General features: G+C 38.3%; 1 protein-coding gene across 1 annotated transcript; it reads right to left on the bottom strand.

The window, feature by feature from the left end:
* Positions 1–502: 502 nt before the first annotated feature.
* On the bottom strand, positions 503–16,137 carry LOC107584498 (RNA-binding protein 6-like). Its single transcript, XM_016271130.1, has 18 exons — positions 16,038–16,137; positions 13,744–15,286; positions 13,302–13,391; positions 13,087–13,156; positions 10,476–10,549; positions 6,763–6,834; positions 6,384–6,672; positions 6,134–6,291; positions 5,931–6,031; positions 5,718–5,781; positions 5,320–5,407; positions 3,788–3,795; positions 3,533–3,604; positions 3,079–3,315; positions 2,871–2,945; positions 851–927; positions 703–754; positions 503–611 (listed from the first exon to the last, which is right to left on the bottom strand). Exons 1-18 carry the CDS (start codon positions 16,082–16,084, stop codon positions 519–521), a joined length of 3,210 nt encoding a protein of 1,069 aa, XP_016126616.1. The 5' UTR covers positions 16,085–16,137; the 3' UTR covers positions 503–518.
* Positions 16,138–16,712: the final 575 nt, after the last annotated feature.

The following is a 16,712-nucleotide window of genomic DNA, read 5'->3' as shown; positions in this document are numbered from 1 at the left end:
AAAAATAAGATACATTGGTTTAATGTAAACATTTTTAAATTAATAAAAATCACAAGAATTTGTATATAAATACAACAGACAAACTGTGTTTACAGTCACATTGAGGCAGTTTATTGACCCAAGGACAAACTTAAATGTTTAAGCTCCTCAGCTCAAATATTTCATTTTACAAATGAAATATTACATAAATTTACTACATAAAGGAACAAAAAACATGATAGAACATTATCAAATTAGGAAATATTTAAAAAGCCCTGAAGAATAGAGCTGCAAGAAGGATGATTAAACATAACGGTACATTTGGAAAGAATGCATTCATTTTATACAGTCACACACACACATCACCATATCCACAAAATGAGGGGTTAGTCACAATAAGCTTCTCCAGGAATTTTGTATCAGTTCACAGATTAAAGCCTGGAATGAGCTGCCAACGGACCACACAATACCATGTGTGTGTGTGTGTTTATGCATGTATATTCACAAATTCCCTTTTTGTTCATTCATTCATTTCACTTTCAGTCCAGCTCATTGAAACGTGCAAACATGGCCTTCCGAACTGCCTGTTTGTACGTGGCATGATTCCAGACGACGGGTTCCTTCTTCTTCCGCTTTGGTAAGAAACAAAAGAAAGAGAACAAAATGAAACCAATGCCCCTCAGCTGCTGCAGTTCAGAACATCCGGTTGCTGAATAGACTCACCTCAGTAGTTTCTAAACCCAAACCTGGTCTCTCGCTGCCTTTATGACTGTCCCTGCAACAACAACCAACATGCCACATTTAAGATATGATGGTTCAATATCAGTGCCAAGTGTAAATGGAATGTATTAGGATTCAGAAAATCACAAACCTTGAGCTGCCGGCCCATGTGTTTTGCGACTTTCTTCTTTTTGTTTCAGGTGAACCGTTCGACTGTTTTATTTTCATCTAAAGAACAGGTTCAAAATGAGAGTGAATCATTTCATTTCAGACTACTGTGAGAAAACAACGGAGAATATGTTTGAAATCAAGTATAATGTTTGAAGCACATGCTGACCTGTAAGCAAAATGTTGCTATTAGAAATAACTAGATAGTCTAGCTAAAAAGATATACAGTACTCAGCATAAATGAGTACAGCCCCTCTAAAACTTGACAAATTTAGCAATTAATCTTTACTTAGTAGACAGACATATTAGCGGTCTGTGCATATGTTTCAGCAAGTCATTTACTAAAGAGACATGTCAAAGATTGTTTTCTTATCAAAGTGATTAAATGTTGTCTTGCAAAAATGCACCCTCCTAAAAGTTACAAAGTAAAACTAAACAAAAAATATCTGGTGTTACATAGCCCACTAAATCTATCTCAGGTATAATGCTGACAATAGTGGAACCATTTGGGAGAGAATTTTCAGGAGATTCATTTCTTTGCACAAAAGAGTGACAATGTCCCTGAAATAATTACACACTTCACTTGAAGCTTTCATTTCATGAAGAGTGATATTTTGCTAGTAAAAGAACAAAAAACTAAAACAAATGCCATGTCTCAGAGCTGGCAAAAGCTATGAAAAAAGTGACTGTTTCATCTCGCACATTACCTACTGTAGCCAAAGCACAAACTCATTTAGCCATTTCCAAGGCCCATATTTACAAAATATAGACTTCTGGGAATCCATAATCTGGTCTCATGAGACCAGTTCAATCATTTTGGATCTAACAGCATCCAAAATGTTATGGTGCTTCTATAGGAACAATATAGTGAGAAGTGTCTGGTTCTCACAGTGAAGTTTGGAGGTTGTGAAGTTTAAAAAAACTTTAAACAGAAGATGCAACCCTCTCTTCATTACAGAGTACTATACTTTAATCAAGGGTGTACTCATTTCTGCAACCCATTTTTGCCATCTCTCCACAATTTGTTTTAGGGATCAAATCATGAAAATCTGACTTTTCCAGGTTTTAAGTGCTATAATCAGGTCCCGGTGCATCTACCAACCAAGGAAACGTGAAAAAGATTAACCCAGTAACTTTGTTTTGGTAAGCCTTTTTCTGCAAGCGTCTGAGAAAACGAGCACGTCTGATTTCACTCCCCCTTAATCTGTAAGTTTCCACCCACGGCACCATCATTTTGATTTCACAAGTGACAGTGGTGTAATGCCATGGCGAAGGTTTGAGCAAAACATGCTAACTGTTCTGTCTTTGGCTGCACTGACAAGCACAGAACACTATTTAGAGTCCCAGCCTCAGAGGAGACAAGACAGCAGTGGATTTATTTATTTATTTACTGTATATTGCTGCTGCCACACAGATCTAAAATAAACATGAGATTTATTTCCCAGCTGTTTACCTTCACAGACATAACCGACTGTTTTTGTAACTCGTGTGTTTTTAACGTAAACTTGTGTGTGAATGAGAACTTAGTTTAGTACTCACATGCTGTGACAGCCGCTTTCTGTCCGTGTGCTTCGGTTGTGTGCACTCAGAAAACGTATTTCAGAAGTTTAAACTAATATGGTTTAAAATGCATGATTTCAGCGCGATAAACATGATAATTTGAACCAAAACAGATGTTTTTAGCAGGTCTGAGCAGTAATGGCGCAGCTCTATTCTGGAAAAGGGGGCGGGGAGCAGCAGCTCATTTGCATTTAAAGAGCCAGGCCCGAAAAACTGTGTGTTTCTGCTTCCACCCAAAATAGGCATTTTCAAAATGATATAATAAATGATCTGTGGAGTATTTTGAGCTGAAACTTCACAGACACATTCTGGGGACACCAGAGACTTATATTACATATTGTAAAAAGGGGCATAATATGTCTCCTTTAAAAAATATATATTTTTCCAGAGGGGTTGGCACTTGTTTATACTCAGTACCTTACATAATTAAAGGAAAAAAATACCTCTTTTTCCTGGTTTTCTAGAGCCTCAAGTTCTCTCTTTGACCTTTTGATTTTTAGGTGAATCTCCATATTTTGCTAAAATAAAGAGAAAAATACAATAAAGGGAAGGTCAAAACCTGACCCACAAATTATATAATTTATATACTTATAAAAAAATAAATAACTGATCAAAATGTATTTATATAAAGACTACACAGAGATCTGGTACCTTATGCAGGTCTGAGAGCTGCTGGTGGCGGATCAGAGCGTCTTTATTAGGGAACTGCCTCCTGCACAGAAGACATGCCATCTTCTTCCAATCTGTCAACTTGTCTTCCTTCTCGTCCGCCTGTGGCTGACTCTTTGCGGGCCCTGCAGCTTCCTGCTTCTCGTGTTTCTCTTCTTCCTCCTCGTCGCTGCCTGCCCCATAGTCAGCCGCCAACATTCCAAGAGAGCCCATGGGCCGCTGCCAATACACAAGAGGGAGAGAGGGGAGTTTTGCTTTGATCTACAATGACACTCACTGTAAATCTGCTTTAGTGTGGGTTATCAAATAACCTACATCAATCAGGGTCAAGGTGATGTGTGTGCCCTTTCAGCTGTTTGGGAAAACTGAGACTGAAGTGTATTTGAGTGCATGTTAATGTGTGTGCGTTGTTGATAGTAAGACTGTAAACTCTCACCTTTGATGATTTTTCCTCTTTTTGTTTTGGTGGAGCAAGAGGCTTCTTGAATAATTCATCTGCACTGGTGGCCTATATGAATAAAGGAACAGTATGAAATAATAACAGACATTAAAACATTTAAAAGAAAGATCATCGCTAAAGTTTAGTAGGCTGTTATAGACCTATGACAGATGGGTAAGATCTGACTGTGTTAAATGTACTGAATTTTAAAAACATGTTGTTATCTGGCCTGTTGCATTTCCCTTACTTTACAGACAATTCTGAAGTCAAGCACACTAATAGAGATTAGAAATTAGGAAAAACTAAATATAAAGTTTAATGTGTGTCAGTGAAAATATACGAGGGGAGGGACATGAGTAAGGATTGGAGAGAGAAATTAGAGATTTCAAATGTAGTCCAACTAAATAATTGATGGGACATTGCAACCCACAAAACACATATGACTAAAAATACCAAGCATTACAATATTTTGCTGATGGATTAAAAATAGAGCATGACACATGCAATCCTATCCTAAGAGATGGGTAATGATTATTATCTCTGGGAAGGATAATAAAAAAACACTAGATTTTGATATGTTCTGAAGAAACCATACAAACAAAACTTGATGCCACAATCTTAGGGTGTTATAAATGGTTGCCAGGTGTGCATAGTTTGTAAGATGGTCAAAAGTAATTTTGATCTCTAAATATGGCCCATCCTTCCTTAAATTCAAGTATATTGATTTTTGTCTGGTTCAGCATCTACAAAACAAAAATCTGATTGCTTAAATTAATAACACACCTCTCTTCAACGAGCTGCCCGATTTTTAGTGTTCGTGTCAAAATCACAAAGAGTGTGCACTGAAGTTATTAATATGTAAGGTGTGGGGTTTGTTTAAATTCCTAATTCTGATTATGAGCAATATAGACAGGAGTGAAGGGGTCCTAAGATAGCTAGGCCTTTAGAGAATAATGATTTTAGACTGGTTGCATTAACATCTGTGATTATGAAATGTTTGAAAAGGGTGTTGTATCCGTGTTATAAGCAGAGGTCGCTAGTAATCTAGACCCCTTATAGTTCACCTATAGACAAGGGAGAAAAACTGAATATGCTATTAACTAGGGCTGTGAGATTAATTTGAAATCATCATAAAATCGCGATTTGAGCATGCGCGATTTCTAAATCGCTTTACAGCACGAATTTCCGCGCCCCCTACCTACCGTGGACCTCCATGGATTGACACGGAAATTTAGTAATTACACCATAAATGCATATAATTAAAGTCTACTGTTTCAGTGTCAACACATGGATTTTTGGATAGATTTAAAACAAGGAAGAGTGCACTTTTAGATAAACAACACAATAATAGATGGCACTCGTGGTGGTAGTTAAAGTTATATTTATTGAGTTTAAACGTGAATATGTCTATGAAAGATTGTATTACTGTACTGTGATAAGAGAGAATCACAATGCTGAAAAAGCATGTTCAGAAACATTTGGATTTGAAATCAAAATAATGGATAAATGTTGTGTTTGTGGTAAACAGCAGCGGATCAGGAGCGGACTGCAAACGCATCCTGTGCGAAAGCAAAATGAGTCTGTGCTGCTTCTGCACCGCATACACATAGGCAGTATATGTACTGCAGACGGAGTATGTGTGAACTTGGCGCAACAAATCTAGTTAAACATCTGAGGCAATGCCACAAAGAGCTCTATGACCAATGCATGGAAAAAAAAAAATCCCTGGACGCGGGATTTTTTTCAATTTCAATACCATAATCAAATAAATTAAAACCAAATACCTTGCATGGAAGGTGCAACACCCATAGTTGTATGAGAAGGCTGAGGATAAAATTGTTGCTGTGGCTGCTGATACTGATGTTGTTGTTGCTAGGAAAAAAAATATATGAAAAGTTTAATACAAGATATGGACTGTTCACACAAAACATGCTCTTGCGTTCAACTGGGATATTTTTTAAACACGGTTCCACGTAAATATATGCTAGACGGAAGTGAATTTTAACCATCTTGATATTTTTGTTGTTGTTGTTTTTCTGCATCTCACGCAATGAGCACTACATTTTTAAAATGCGGTTTCAAGATAAAAGAAAGCTCACCCTTATAAAATGTACCTTAAAAACATTGTCTAGCTGTCTGAAAGTTTTAGTATCAATGTATGTCATGCATTGAAATGACCTACCATCATAACATCTGGAGGGAAACCCAAGAGAGAAGTGTTTGACTTATCATTTTCCCTCCTATAGCTGCAGTGAAAACAAGAATTACCTTTAAAGCTCAAATAACAACCACAGTTGAAATTTCTTCTCTTAGGACTTATGAAATGTTTCCTCTAAGAACTGAAACTAGAATATACATGTAATATTCTTTTATTACTTACGCAAATGAGACTTACTTTTGGTTTTTCAAAGGTTTGGCAACTTCAGCATAAACTCTAACCCCATCAATCATGATAGGGCGGGGTTTGGTGAGCAGCTCCACCAATCGCGTCACATGCTGTATATACAAGTGAGTAGTATCCTTATGAATGCATCAAGGAACACAGTGGACCATTTTGAGACATTATATTGTAGTTAGAATGAGAAATCTGTACAATACCTCATGTGAATCCATATCGACAAAGCAGAAGCATTTGGACCCAGGTGACTTCCCTTTGACCAGACGTACATTGCGCTCATCCAGGTACGCAAATGTATCGAGTGCTTGCAGAATGGTCTCCACGGTGGTGGTAGGCAAAATGTTCTTGATAATCATTGCTAAAAATAAGACATGAAACTTAAGAACAATCTGCCACCTTTTGTTCATTTGTTTTCTTTCAGAATATGTATTCACAGTTGACATCACTTACTCTTGCTCTCTTTGAAGACCGGATCGGAGTGCTGCAAGTTTTGGCGAGATGCTCTCTGATTGGTCCATTCTTCCGATTGTTGCTCTACCTCCTGCTGTTGTAGCTGTTGGTCTACTTGCTGTTGCCATGCTTCAGGAGTCAAGTTGGAGTTTCTTTGCCACACACCTTGAGAGGCAGGATCCTGCACAGGCTTGGCATCGGTTTCCTCCTTTATATTCAGTGGCAGGGCTGGATTTGGTAACAAATTGTCATCGCTGGCTGGAGCGGCTTTAGCTGGTGGTTCATGATGCTGCAATCCAAATTACATTTAAGTATGTCAATCACACTAACAGATAATTAAGATCAATACATATCAAGCTCTACCAAAGAGGAATCTCACCTGTTCTTTCATATTTTTGTCAGGCTGGATATATTTGAGCAGAGCAGTCTTGTCACCAACCTTAACAGATCCCTAGAAAACAAGACAACAGTCTCTCAGTGCTAAGTGACTGACAGCTTTCCAAAAAGCCAACTCAACCTAACAACAAAAAAGAAAAGGTATTTCCCATTTGCCCATCTGAGGGCATAAACAGGCAGGTCTGATCTGGGCTTTACTTATGCCCAGGTTTGGATTACATTTGCGGTTTTTTTTTTTTTTTCATCTGCCTTTTTAATACACACATTACCGTGTGAAAATGGGAGTAAAATCTTTTAAGTGTAGTAAATCTTGCAGTGGTTATATGGCTGCAATTTATGTACTACCGCCTTAATTTGAATGCTAACCTGAAAATATAACTGAAAAATATAACTAGTAATGTCAAAGTACATAGTAGAAGCATATTCATCGCACAAGTAACTGCACATTCATCCGTAACAGGATGAATAAAGGCAATAAAGTCTGGCTTCTTTCAAGTGAGAAGACTATGCAGACTTGGAAAATTTCACAATTCACTTTCAAAATGGGGTGGACAGTCAAAACAGCAGTGACATTAGGGCTGGGCGATATAGCTAAAAACTTTATCAACGATATAATGTTTCATATCGTTCGGTATCGATAATTATTGATATTTTTTATAACCTTTTTTTAAACAGAGCAATAGAATTTTTTTTTTTATTTAACCACTGTATTTTTAAATTAACCCAATTTATTGAGACAAACAACAAATATTTTTTGTTTTAACAATCACACACAAAATAAAAATTAAACATATCTAATTTCTAATGTTTTATATGCAGATTTAAATAGGTCTTAAGGAAACTTTTGACATCCTGAGGCCCACAGGAGGGCGCAATGAGCAAAATAATGCCGCACATTTAAATTGTCAATGTAAGGAAATATCTGTCTATAAAAAAAACGTGCATTACGTCTAAATTAACTCATAAAAATCAAATATAATTTTGTAAATTGCATACACAATTATGAACAAAACAGCATCATGTATTTATTATATAAAGCACGTCTCGTGGGCTAGACTAACAAAACATTAAAATGAAACAACGTCACTTACATCACCACATCTTGCACGCCACTAGTGACGCTCCCTGACGCACTCCTAACATTCAAATGCAAATGTTTATTTTAAATTAGACTAATATTCATTCTTTATTCACAATCTCCTCATCACAGGCAGGCACAGCACTCAATTCAGCATGTGTTCATGTTTGTGTGTGCTGTTTGCGTCACTCATAGCACGTGCCTATATCGTGCGCTATATTGAACATTTTTTCTATCGTTATCGAAGGAGGTGTACCGTCGATAAATATCGATACCGTTTTATCACCCAGGCCTAAGTGACATTTTTTCTATGCTAGGACATTAAGATTTTCTCATTTTACTTCACATATATTTATGTTGTTTATAAAAAGGGTTTCAAAAGACAGACCATATATTGACTGGCCCACTGTGAAAAATCCAGTTCATGCCCGATCAAAGAAAAGTACTGCTTATGGACAACTGTGGTAAAAGATCTTCAGCTTTTAGGTTTAAAGGACATTCTAGGTAAATTGCCTAATAACGTGATCAGAATTTTATGACTTCTAACTAGGGCTGCACAATAAATCGAAATGAAATCGCGATTAGGCAGAAGCTGCGATTGTCATGCGCATCTTGTCAGTGAAGCACGGTTTTGTGATCAGCAGTAAATCTCCATCCGAAGCCCAGAGATACTCCAAATACACCCCAGAGAAGAAATCCATGCCTATAACGGTAGCTGAATAAACAGAAGATTTAACTGCTTTCACTGATTCAACGTGACTAATAAACAAGACTACGACAATATATGGGTTATCTGAGTTCTTATTATTATAATAAAGTATATTTATAATGCATAGCCTTTATCACCGCTTAGAATACTATGAAATATGTTATTGCCTTATTCTGTGTAAGAAGCCACATCATCTCAGAAGGATTTCAACACTCGACTGACGTTATGACGTGAGTTTGGAGTAAAAACATGTTATTAAATGTGGTATTTTCACATGCTTTCAGATAGAGAAGCATTTACTACACAGAGCCATAGTTCACTGAGAAGCTACGCGATTTTAGTAAATGTGTAGTAAATGTCGCTCCATCTGAAAGCATGTGATGGAGATTTACTGCTGATTACAGAACCGGCTTTACTGACAAGATGCGCATGACTACCGCATTTGATAAATCGTGCAGCCCTACTTCTTACCCACCGTCACTGCCGCAGTTACTTGTTGTAGAAATTTGTTTTTAAGTGTCTCACCAAGTACACAAAACAAGATAAGTTATCCTGCTAGTTGGCCAGCAGGGAACTGTGGTTTCGGATGAAAGAAGAACCCTGAGCAAGATTCTTTTCTGAAAGGTACTTTGTCAGACATTTAACAAAAACGAGGGAGAAATATATGCTGTTACAACCAATACAACCCACAGGGTATTCAAGTTTCAGCACAACAGCCAATGGCTCAACACAAATCCAAGCAAACCTCTAGTTGCCTTACTCGCCTTACATTTATAGTGCAAGTTTCATTAGAAATGTCAAAATACTATTAGTACAAACAAGCCCTGATTTTCCAAGTCTGGATTTTTCCAAATAAACATCAGCATGGATCTCTCAGACATCCAGATACACAACAACCACGAAGTCGGTCAAGATGAAGTAAGCAGGAATGAAAAGAACGAGTTTGTTGTGCTGGAAGAGATAAGACACCCAAACTCAAGATGATTAAATCACAATCCATGGAAAGAAGAATAAAAAAACTTCACAGACTGCAAGTAGAACCAAAGAGCACAGTTCTGGAACTGTAATTCCATAAGGTCAAAGGATTAAGGAATAAATGTTGACACAGCACGAGGATGATACTGTGCTGTAGGCATAACAGCATAAAGCTTTACTTACAACCATTTGACAACCTGTTCATCGGAAATTCAAATAGGGGAAAACAGCAACTACCTCTTTCCTTCCAAGTCAGCAAAATATGAATATCAACAAAAGGAAGCTACATATAGCATTTCAGTCACCACAGAAATTATGAAAATCCAACGCTGAATCACTTTAAAGTAAGACAATAAAGGAGGCCAAAGAAGAATGCTTAGTTTTGCTTTAGTACCACTTCAGAACATGCCAGTGGGAGCAAGTAAAAAGTGATCGTAAGAGCATAACCTCCAGATGGTCAAATGAGGGAAATAAAATATTATACTGTTGAAAACAAAGAATGAAATATCAATGGTCTGGAGTACTACCACCTAAGAGTTGAAGAAACAGGTTGCACAACTTGTTGCATAGATGCAAATCCAATTCAGTATGCCATGTATCTATTCATAAAACTATCCATTCTGTATAAGTCGAAAAAAAGTGAAATGTAAAGGTTCACTCAAGTTCAATCACTCAGCTAATACACCTATAACAGTAATCAAAGAATAGTGCACCCCTTGTCACTACGCTCACTTGTTATGCCTTGAAGCTAATGTTGCAAACTAAGTGGCGTGTTTTAATTGGTCATGATTAATATAAGTGGGAAAAATGTTCCCTTGAAAGTCTCATGTCCCATCTACCCCATTCCCACCCAGAGCCCAGCCACCTCCCCCTCCCCAGGCCCAAGCCTTCTTCCTGTTAGCAGAGAGAGCCGTTGTAGACGAGGATGGGCCACCTGGTTGGATTCCATGAAGTGGACAGCATCCTCGAGGTTTAAAAACTCCACATAGGCCGTATCGTAGCTGTAACCTGGGAACAGCATTTGAAATACAGATGGGTTTGTGTTAGTTATTGCAGGTAAATAGGATAATTTTCAAGAGAAAAAGCAATGTTTCGTTTCACAAGACATATCACAAAGTGAATTCATACAGGATGTCTTTTGCTTGTCGGGCACATTTTATTTAATTATTTAATTGTTTGAAGTCAGTCGTGAAGAATCAGAGTAACTCGGAGACAATTCTGAAGCCAAGATATACAGCTATAAAAATTAAGAAATAAAAATAATAACAGTAGAGAACAAAAATGTAACAGAGCTTGAAATAACACTACAGTAACTGAGTTTCTAGTAAATTACAAGTCTAATCACATCTAACATCTAAAACACATCATAGAAGACCCACATTTACTTTCCAACAAACTTGCAACAGTCTGAACAATTAAACAAAAAAGAACAATAAAGCAAAAAAGTTATTAATTGGATTAATTTGATTAAGTGGAACAATAAAACAACTAAAACTGAAAAAGTTGGTCTCTTCACTGCAAATTTATAGATGCTTTTAAGAATTAAATAATATTGTAATTAAATACAATTAATTTAAAATTGTATATTTTCTATGACTTGAGTCATTGGCAAAGAATGATTTTATTATAATTATTTTATTAAAGGGGTCATATGATGCTGCTAAAAATAACATTATTTTGTGTATTCGGTGTAATGAAATGTGTTTATGCGGTTTAAGGTTAAAAAACACATTTTCCACATACTGTACATTAATGTTTCTCCTCTATGCCCCACCTTTCTGAAACGCGTCAATTTTTACAAAGCTCATCGGTCTGAAAAGCGAGGTGTGCTCTGATTGGCCAGCTATCCAGTGCGTTGTGATTGGCCGAATACCTCAAGCGTGTGATGGAAATGTTACGCACCTTGCCATATTGTGATGCCTTGTCTGGCCGGAGCGAAGAGACAAAAACATTAAAACCCATTATAAACGAGGCATTTGTTGTATCCAGTGGGGACATAATCACGGATTATAATGATTTATACTGTCTTTTTACGCATTGCGTTGCGCCGAGTAAACATAAAACCATGTCTGCATTTGTGATCGGATAAATGACAAACAACAAGTGCTACTCTACACTGCCCAAAAAACTCGCGTTTGAATCGTCAGTGGCAAATTCTTTAAATATAAAAAAACGTACTTACAGTCGGTGACTCAGAACAGCCTGCATTGTAGTCTACTCTAGGATCAGGAAACAGTCCTCCATAAAATGCGCTGGACACATCTGAATATTTGGGTTGAACTGTTCTGGAACAGTGTTGTAAATACAACTTAACCACTGATTTCTAGTCGTGTCCTCTTTTTGGAAGGCCAAACAAAGTAGTTTCGCTTTCACAACGAAACAGCGTCACACACTGCGGCCTTGAGTGAGCGGAGGCCGGAGGCCTAGAGTGACCGGCGGACTAGAGTATGCGGAGGCCAGCTTGAGTGAGCAGAGGCGGGCGGGCTTGAGAACCGTGCGGCCAGCAGATTCGACGAAGGAGCATCCGGCAGGCTTGCGGCAACCACATGTGACAACCCCAGGCTGGACTCCACCTCGTCCACAGTGAAAGCCGATCTGGCGATCGACAGCGTGAAGTTGATGTATTTCCTCAGCGACCAGCACAGATCAGCTCCAGGCATGACGAAGCAGATATCGTCCTCTTTTGGAAGGCCAACCAAAGTAGTTTCGCTTTTACAACGAAACATAGCACCTTCACAGCATGACGGCAACAACAATACTACAGCGAGAATAAAAGTTACGCCTTCTTTCTTTTCGTGAACATTTGGGCGGCGTTAAGCAAATCTTCCCAGATCATGACGTAGACAAGTGGGGGCGTGTTAGAACGAGCCGTTTTAGGCGTGGTTGACTTAACTTTTATAAAGAATATCTCTTTGGATTTGAGACTTTAGTCTTTGCAACTTTACAGATCTTCTTTATGCACCAAGAGCTTGTAACACTTCAAAGAGAAAGACAAAATTGAAATCGCATCACATGACCCCTTTAATTTAAAAAAAAAAAAAAAAAGTAAAAACCTTTCCTGATATTTTCATGTTTTTTCAGGGAACAACGAACAGCATATTAGCTTATTTGATACTGTCCTTTGTGAAGAAAAGAAACAATTTTGGCATATAAAAATGAAAAAAATGTTGAAACCTTTATCAGATGAACCCAGAGAGGAATATTTTGCAGCAACACTTCACATCATCACAAAGTAGTTGCAGTTGGTATTTGTGTTTCGACAGTTAATGGCTTATTTATAAAGGGAACCACGTTTAAGAAATTCCAAAATTCCCTCTAAACACATGCCACCTTAAAGATGGAAGCTGCTCAGAGAAAATTCAACCTCCCGCACAAGAACATGGGGAAAGGGGACAACAAGAGATCCTGTAGCATGTTTGCAAAAGCGACTCAGATTCAGCAAGTACAATCGATGTAAAAGAGACAGTGAGCGCAAGATTCGGAGAGCGAATAGCGAAATGTGGTTGCGAATCGGTCATCATTGTTTACAGCGAACAAAATCTCACCTGGCACAACATCCTTTATTTTCATGCCCTGCATTGGCACACCATCACGGACTGCGAAAGCATCCAGAATCTATGAAAGAAAGAACTAACTGAAGTCAAACTTACTTTGGCAATCATTCAGGTAATTGATGATGTTGTTTTTAGAACACCAAGAAAGAACCATTTTTCTATAAGTATGAAAATAATCAAAGTCTGAATAATTACATCTCATTTACCTGTTGCATTGTGGCAGTTTTAGGAATTCCAGAGATGGCAATGGTTTTTGAGACTTGATCCTGGACACTTGCACTCCTGTAATCCTGGTCCTTTATTTCAAAATTCACAGTAGAGTTTAAATATTCAGATAATTCACAAGACAATCTGCACTAGCGCGTTTAATGTATATTATGTTTTATGTACAATTTCATAAGCAATTATGTGAGCTGTGAAAATAAATGTTATATTAACTTTTAGATGGATTACCATCCCACCTGAAAAAAGTTTTTTTTTTTCCACACTGAGGATAAAGAAAAAAAAAATCAAGCTGATAAAAAAGCAAAAGAAAAAAAATCAACTTATTCTATTTACATAATACATTTATATAATCAGAATGATTCTGTAGTTGGAAAATAAACTTTCGCGCTTTCCATCAAACAAAATCAAAAGCCAAAATCTAACCTGAGAACCAGAGTCATCTGGTCGTTGAGTTGGACCAAGTTTGGATTCCTTCACGTCTTTCTCAGGTCCTTGAAGATCCCCAAGATTGTAGTCGTATTTGCGCCCTGAGCTGGTGCGATAATCAATGTCTCTATAATCCTGATCCTGTCGCTCACCTCTATTACTCTGGGGTTCCTTTGGCCCAGACACCAAGCTCTCTCGCTGTGGTCCCTGATCTAAAGCCATGTCACTGGAACCCTTAAAGGGCACTCGATCACTTGCGAAATGATGCTCTTGATTTGGCTGGTTCTTGTTTTGGAAATATGGCGGTCTACTTCCTGCAGGTGCAGCTCTTTCAGGCTTTTCATCTCTGTCACCAGGCCAGGTTTTATCTCCATCTCTACTTTGGGCATTTAGAGGAGGATCCAGTGGAAGAAGAGGGGGCTTCTGAGTTGGATCTCTGCCTGGAAAATCACTAGGAATATTTTTCTCCCAGTTTTGGTGTTTGGAGTCTCTTTCTGATAGATTAAAGCCTGTGCCGTCTTTTCCCAGAAACCCGTCTCGGTCTCTGTCTTTGAACTGGGGACGTTCTCCAAAATCTACATCTTTTCCACGGTTAGAGAAGAACTTGTCATTCAGCTCTCTCTGGAAAAGTGGTGGCGTTCTGCCCATCATCGGTGGAAGAGATTCTCGGTCTCTCATGCCATGTTTGCGCCACTCGTCTGAGAGCGTTTCACTTTCTCTCCCTCTAAAGCCCATTGGACTGTCCATCGGCTCTGGGAATTCTCTGTCTCTGAGGGTCATCTCGTCGGGTCTGATCATGGGTTCTGGGCCACCACGACCTAAAGGCATATCAGGTCTTCCTCTGATATCCATGGGGACGCCTTCATTGTCTCGAAACATCTGAGCAGGCTGGTCTCTAAAATCATTGGAGGACCCCATGCGGTTTCTCAGATCCATATCAGATTCAAACCTCCCTCTTGGATTAAGTGGAGGGGTGACACCTCGTCTGTCAAAATCCATCATTGGTCTGTCTCTGGGAGGCATGTCCATGTTGAACCCATCAATGCCTTCCATCAGTGGCCTCTCCCTGTCTCTCATATCCCCAAGATCTCCATTTCCACCCATTGCCACCATGGCAAGTCTCCTTCTGATGTCCATGGGAGGAAGCCCAGGCATATCCATCTGGAATCTCTCCCTCTCCCTCATATTCATGAATCCATCATCTGGACCTCTCATATTCCCACTCTGCATATCTCTGCCACCCATATCCATCGATGGCCTAGACTGACCCATAAAACCTGGAGAATTCTGAAGGTTGTTTCTCTGATCCATTTCAAAGCGCCGTTGAAAATTCATGTCCATTTCATCTCCAGGTCTGAAAAAATCTCGGGGAGGCTCTCTTCCTCTGTCATGAAGACCCATGTCTCGTCCTCTCATATCAGGTGGGCAGTCAAACCGCCTCATATCCATGGGTGACCTGTCCATATTCATGCCATCCTGACCTCTGAAGTCAGGTCTTGGGCCATCTCTGCCTTCAAACATGCCTCCACGAGGTTCCCCACTGCAATAAATTCAGAAGCATTACTGCAAATGAGTGATCCATTTACTTTTTAAAAAACATACAAGCTGTGTCCCAATTCAGAGGCTGCATCCTTCGAAGACTGCATTCCAAGAATGTGTCACAGCAGCATGACAAAGTTGATTACTCTTTCAAATGCAGCCTCGAAATGTGGGTCATAAAAGATCGAACGAACGCATCCTTTGCATATTACCCAGACTATCCAAAGTTTCATTGCAAGTTTTAAAATAAAACCTAATACAGTGCTTCTGCAAGACATTTTGCTTGAAAAATGTGCTTGAGATATATTTCTTGAAAATAAAAGTCACTTGGTTTGATATTTTGTCTACTAGTATATCCACTATATCCACACTGATTACTGTGGGTTTAAAATGTTTAAATATGTTTTGGGACCAGTATACATAAAATATATTACATCAATTATAATTGTTTATACATTTTACACTTCTTTGTAAATGTATTCTTATTACATCCTGGAGCACACAAGAATATGCTAAATTGTTTATTTTTTTTATGTGAAATGCACACCGACAGGCAGGATGACTGGTACGATTAATTTGAGCTATATGATCTATTTTTGACGAAGTTCTGACAGAAATGTTAGGTTGCATGTCCCACAGTATGACAGCACTCTAAATAAGAGACCCTTAGGAACACAGTAAAATTATGACATATTCTGTGTGTCTGATGAAGAACGTAGTCTTAGAAATGTACTTCATTTAAGACCTCTTACCGAAAGGGCATTCCTCCTCGTGGTCCAGGTCTTGAACTGTTCCACATTGTTCCCTCCTCTCCTTAAAAACTCTCCCTTAGCACGAGTTTCGAGTGCAGAACGTCGGAATATACAGCTATAAGATTGAGTACACAAACGACCATCGAGAGCAAATTGCTTGGCTACCTGTATGAAATATGGCAGGAACATCTTATCACCTGTATAGCAGTTTCACAGTATTACAGCAATATTCATATTGCTTTGTTTGTACTGCACATCAACAGAACATTTGGAAACCCGTAGGCCTCAACGTATCAGACTTAATGAAAACAGATGTATTCTATATAAAATGCAGTGCTCATTAGAATTAGGATATAAGGACAGATTGAATAAAAAGAGCTACATAATTTCTTGTAAGATTGTACAGCAAAAGAAAAAGAAACATGATTCAGCAGTACAAAAACACTGAGTAATATTATATTGATATGATGATAGTATTGACAAAAACATAATGACTTGTACATCAATGAAGTACAGCAGCCGTTTTAGTTGCTGGTTAGCCAATATTATGACACAAAATATTAATATGAATTGTAATTCAGCAGCTGGGCTCTTCTGGATACATTAAATTCTACATGAAAGTCCAACTATTCTTTTTATGCAGACATATAATATTCTGATGTGTTAATTGTCCTT

Source organism: Sinocyclocheilus grahami, unplaced genomic scaffold, assembly GCF_001515645.1.
Source record: "Sinocyclocheilus grahami isolate Dianchi unplaced genomic scaffold, SAMN03320097.WGS_v1.1 scaffold60.1, whole genome shotgun sequence".
Classification (NCBI taxonomy): Eukaryota; Metazoa; Chordata; class Actinopteri; order Cypriniformes; family Cyprinidae; genus Sinocyclocheilus; species Sinocyclocheilus grahami.
Note: the sequence above shows the minus strand (reverse complement) of the source record. Positions and strands in the feature narration are given on the sequence as shown.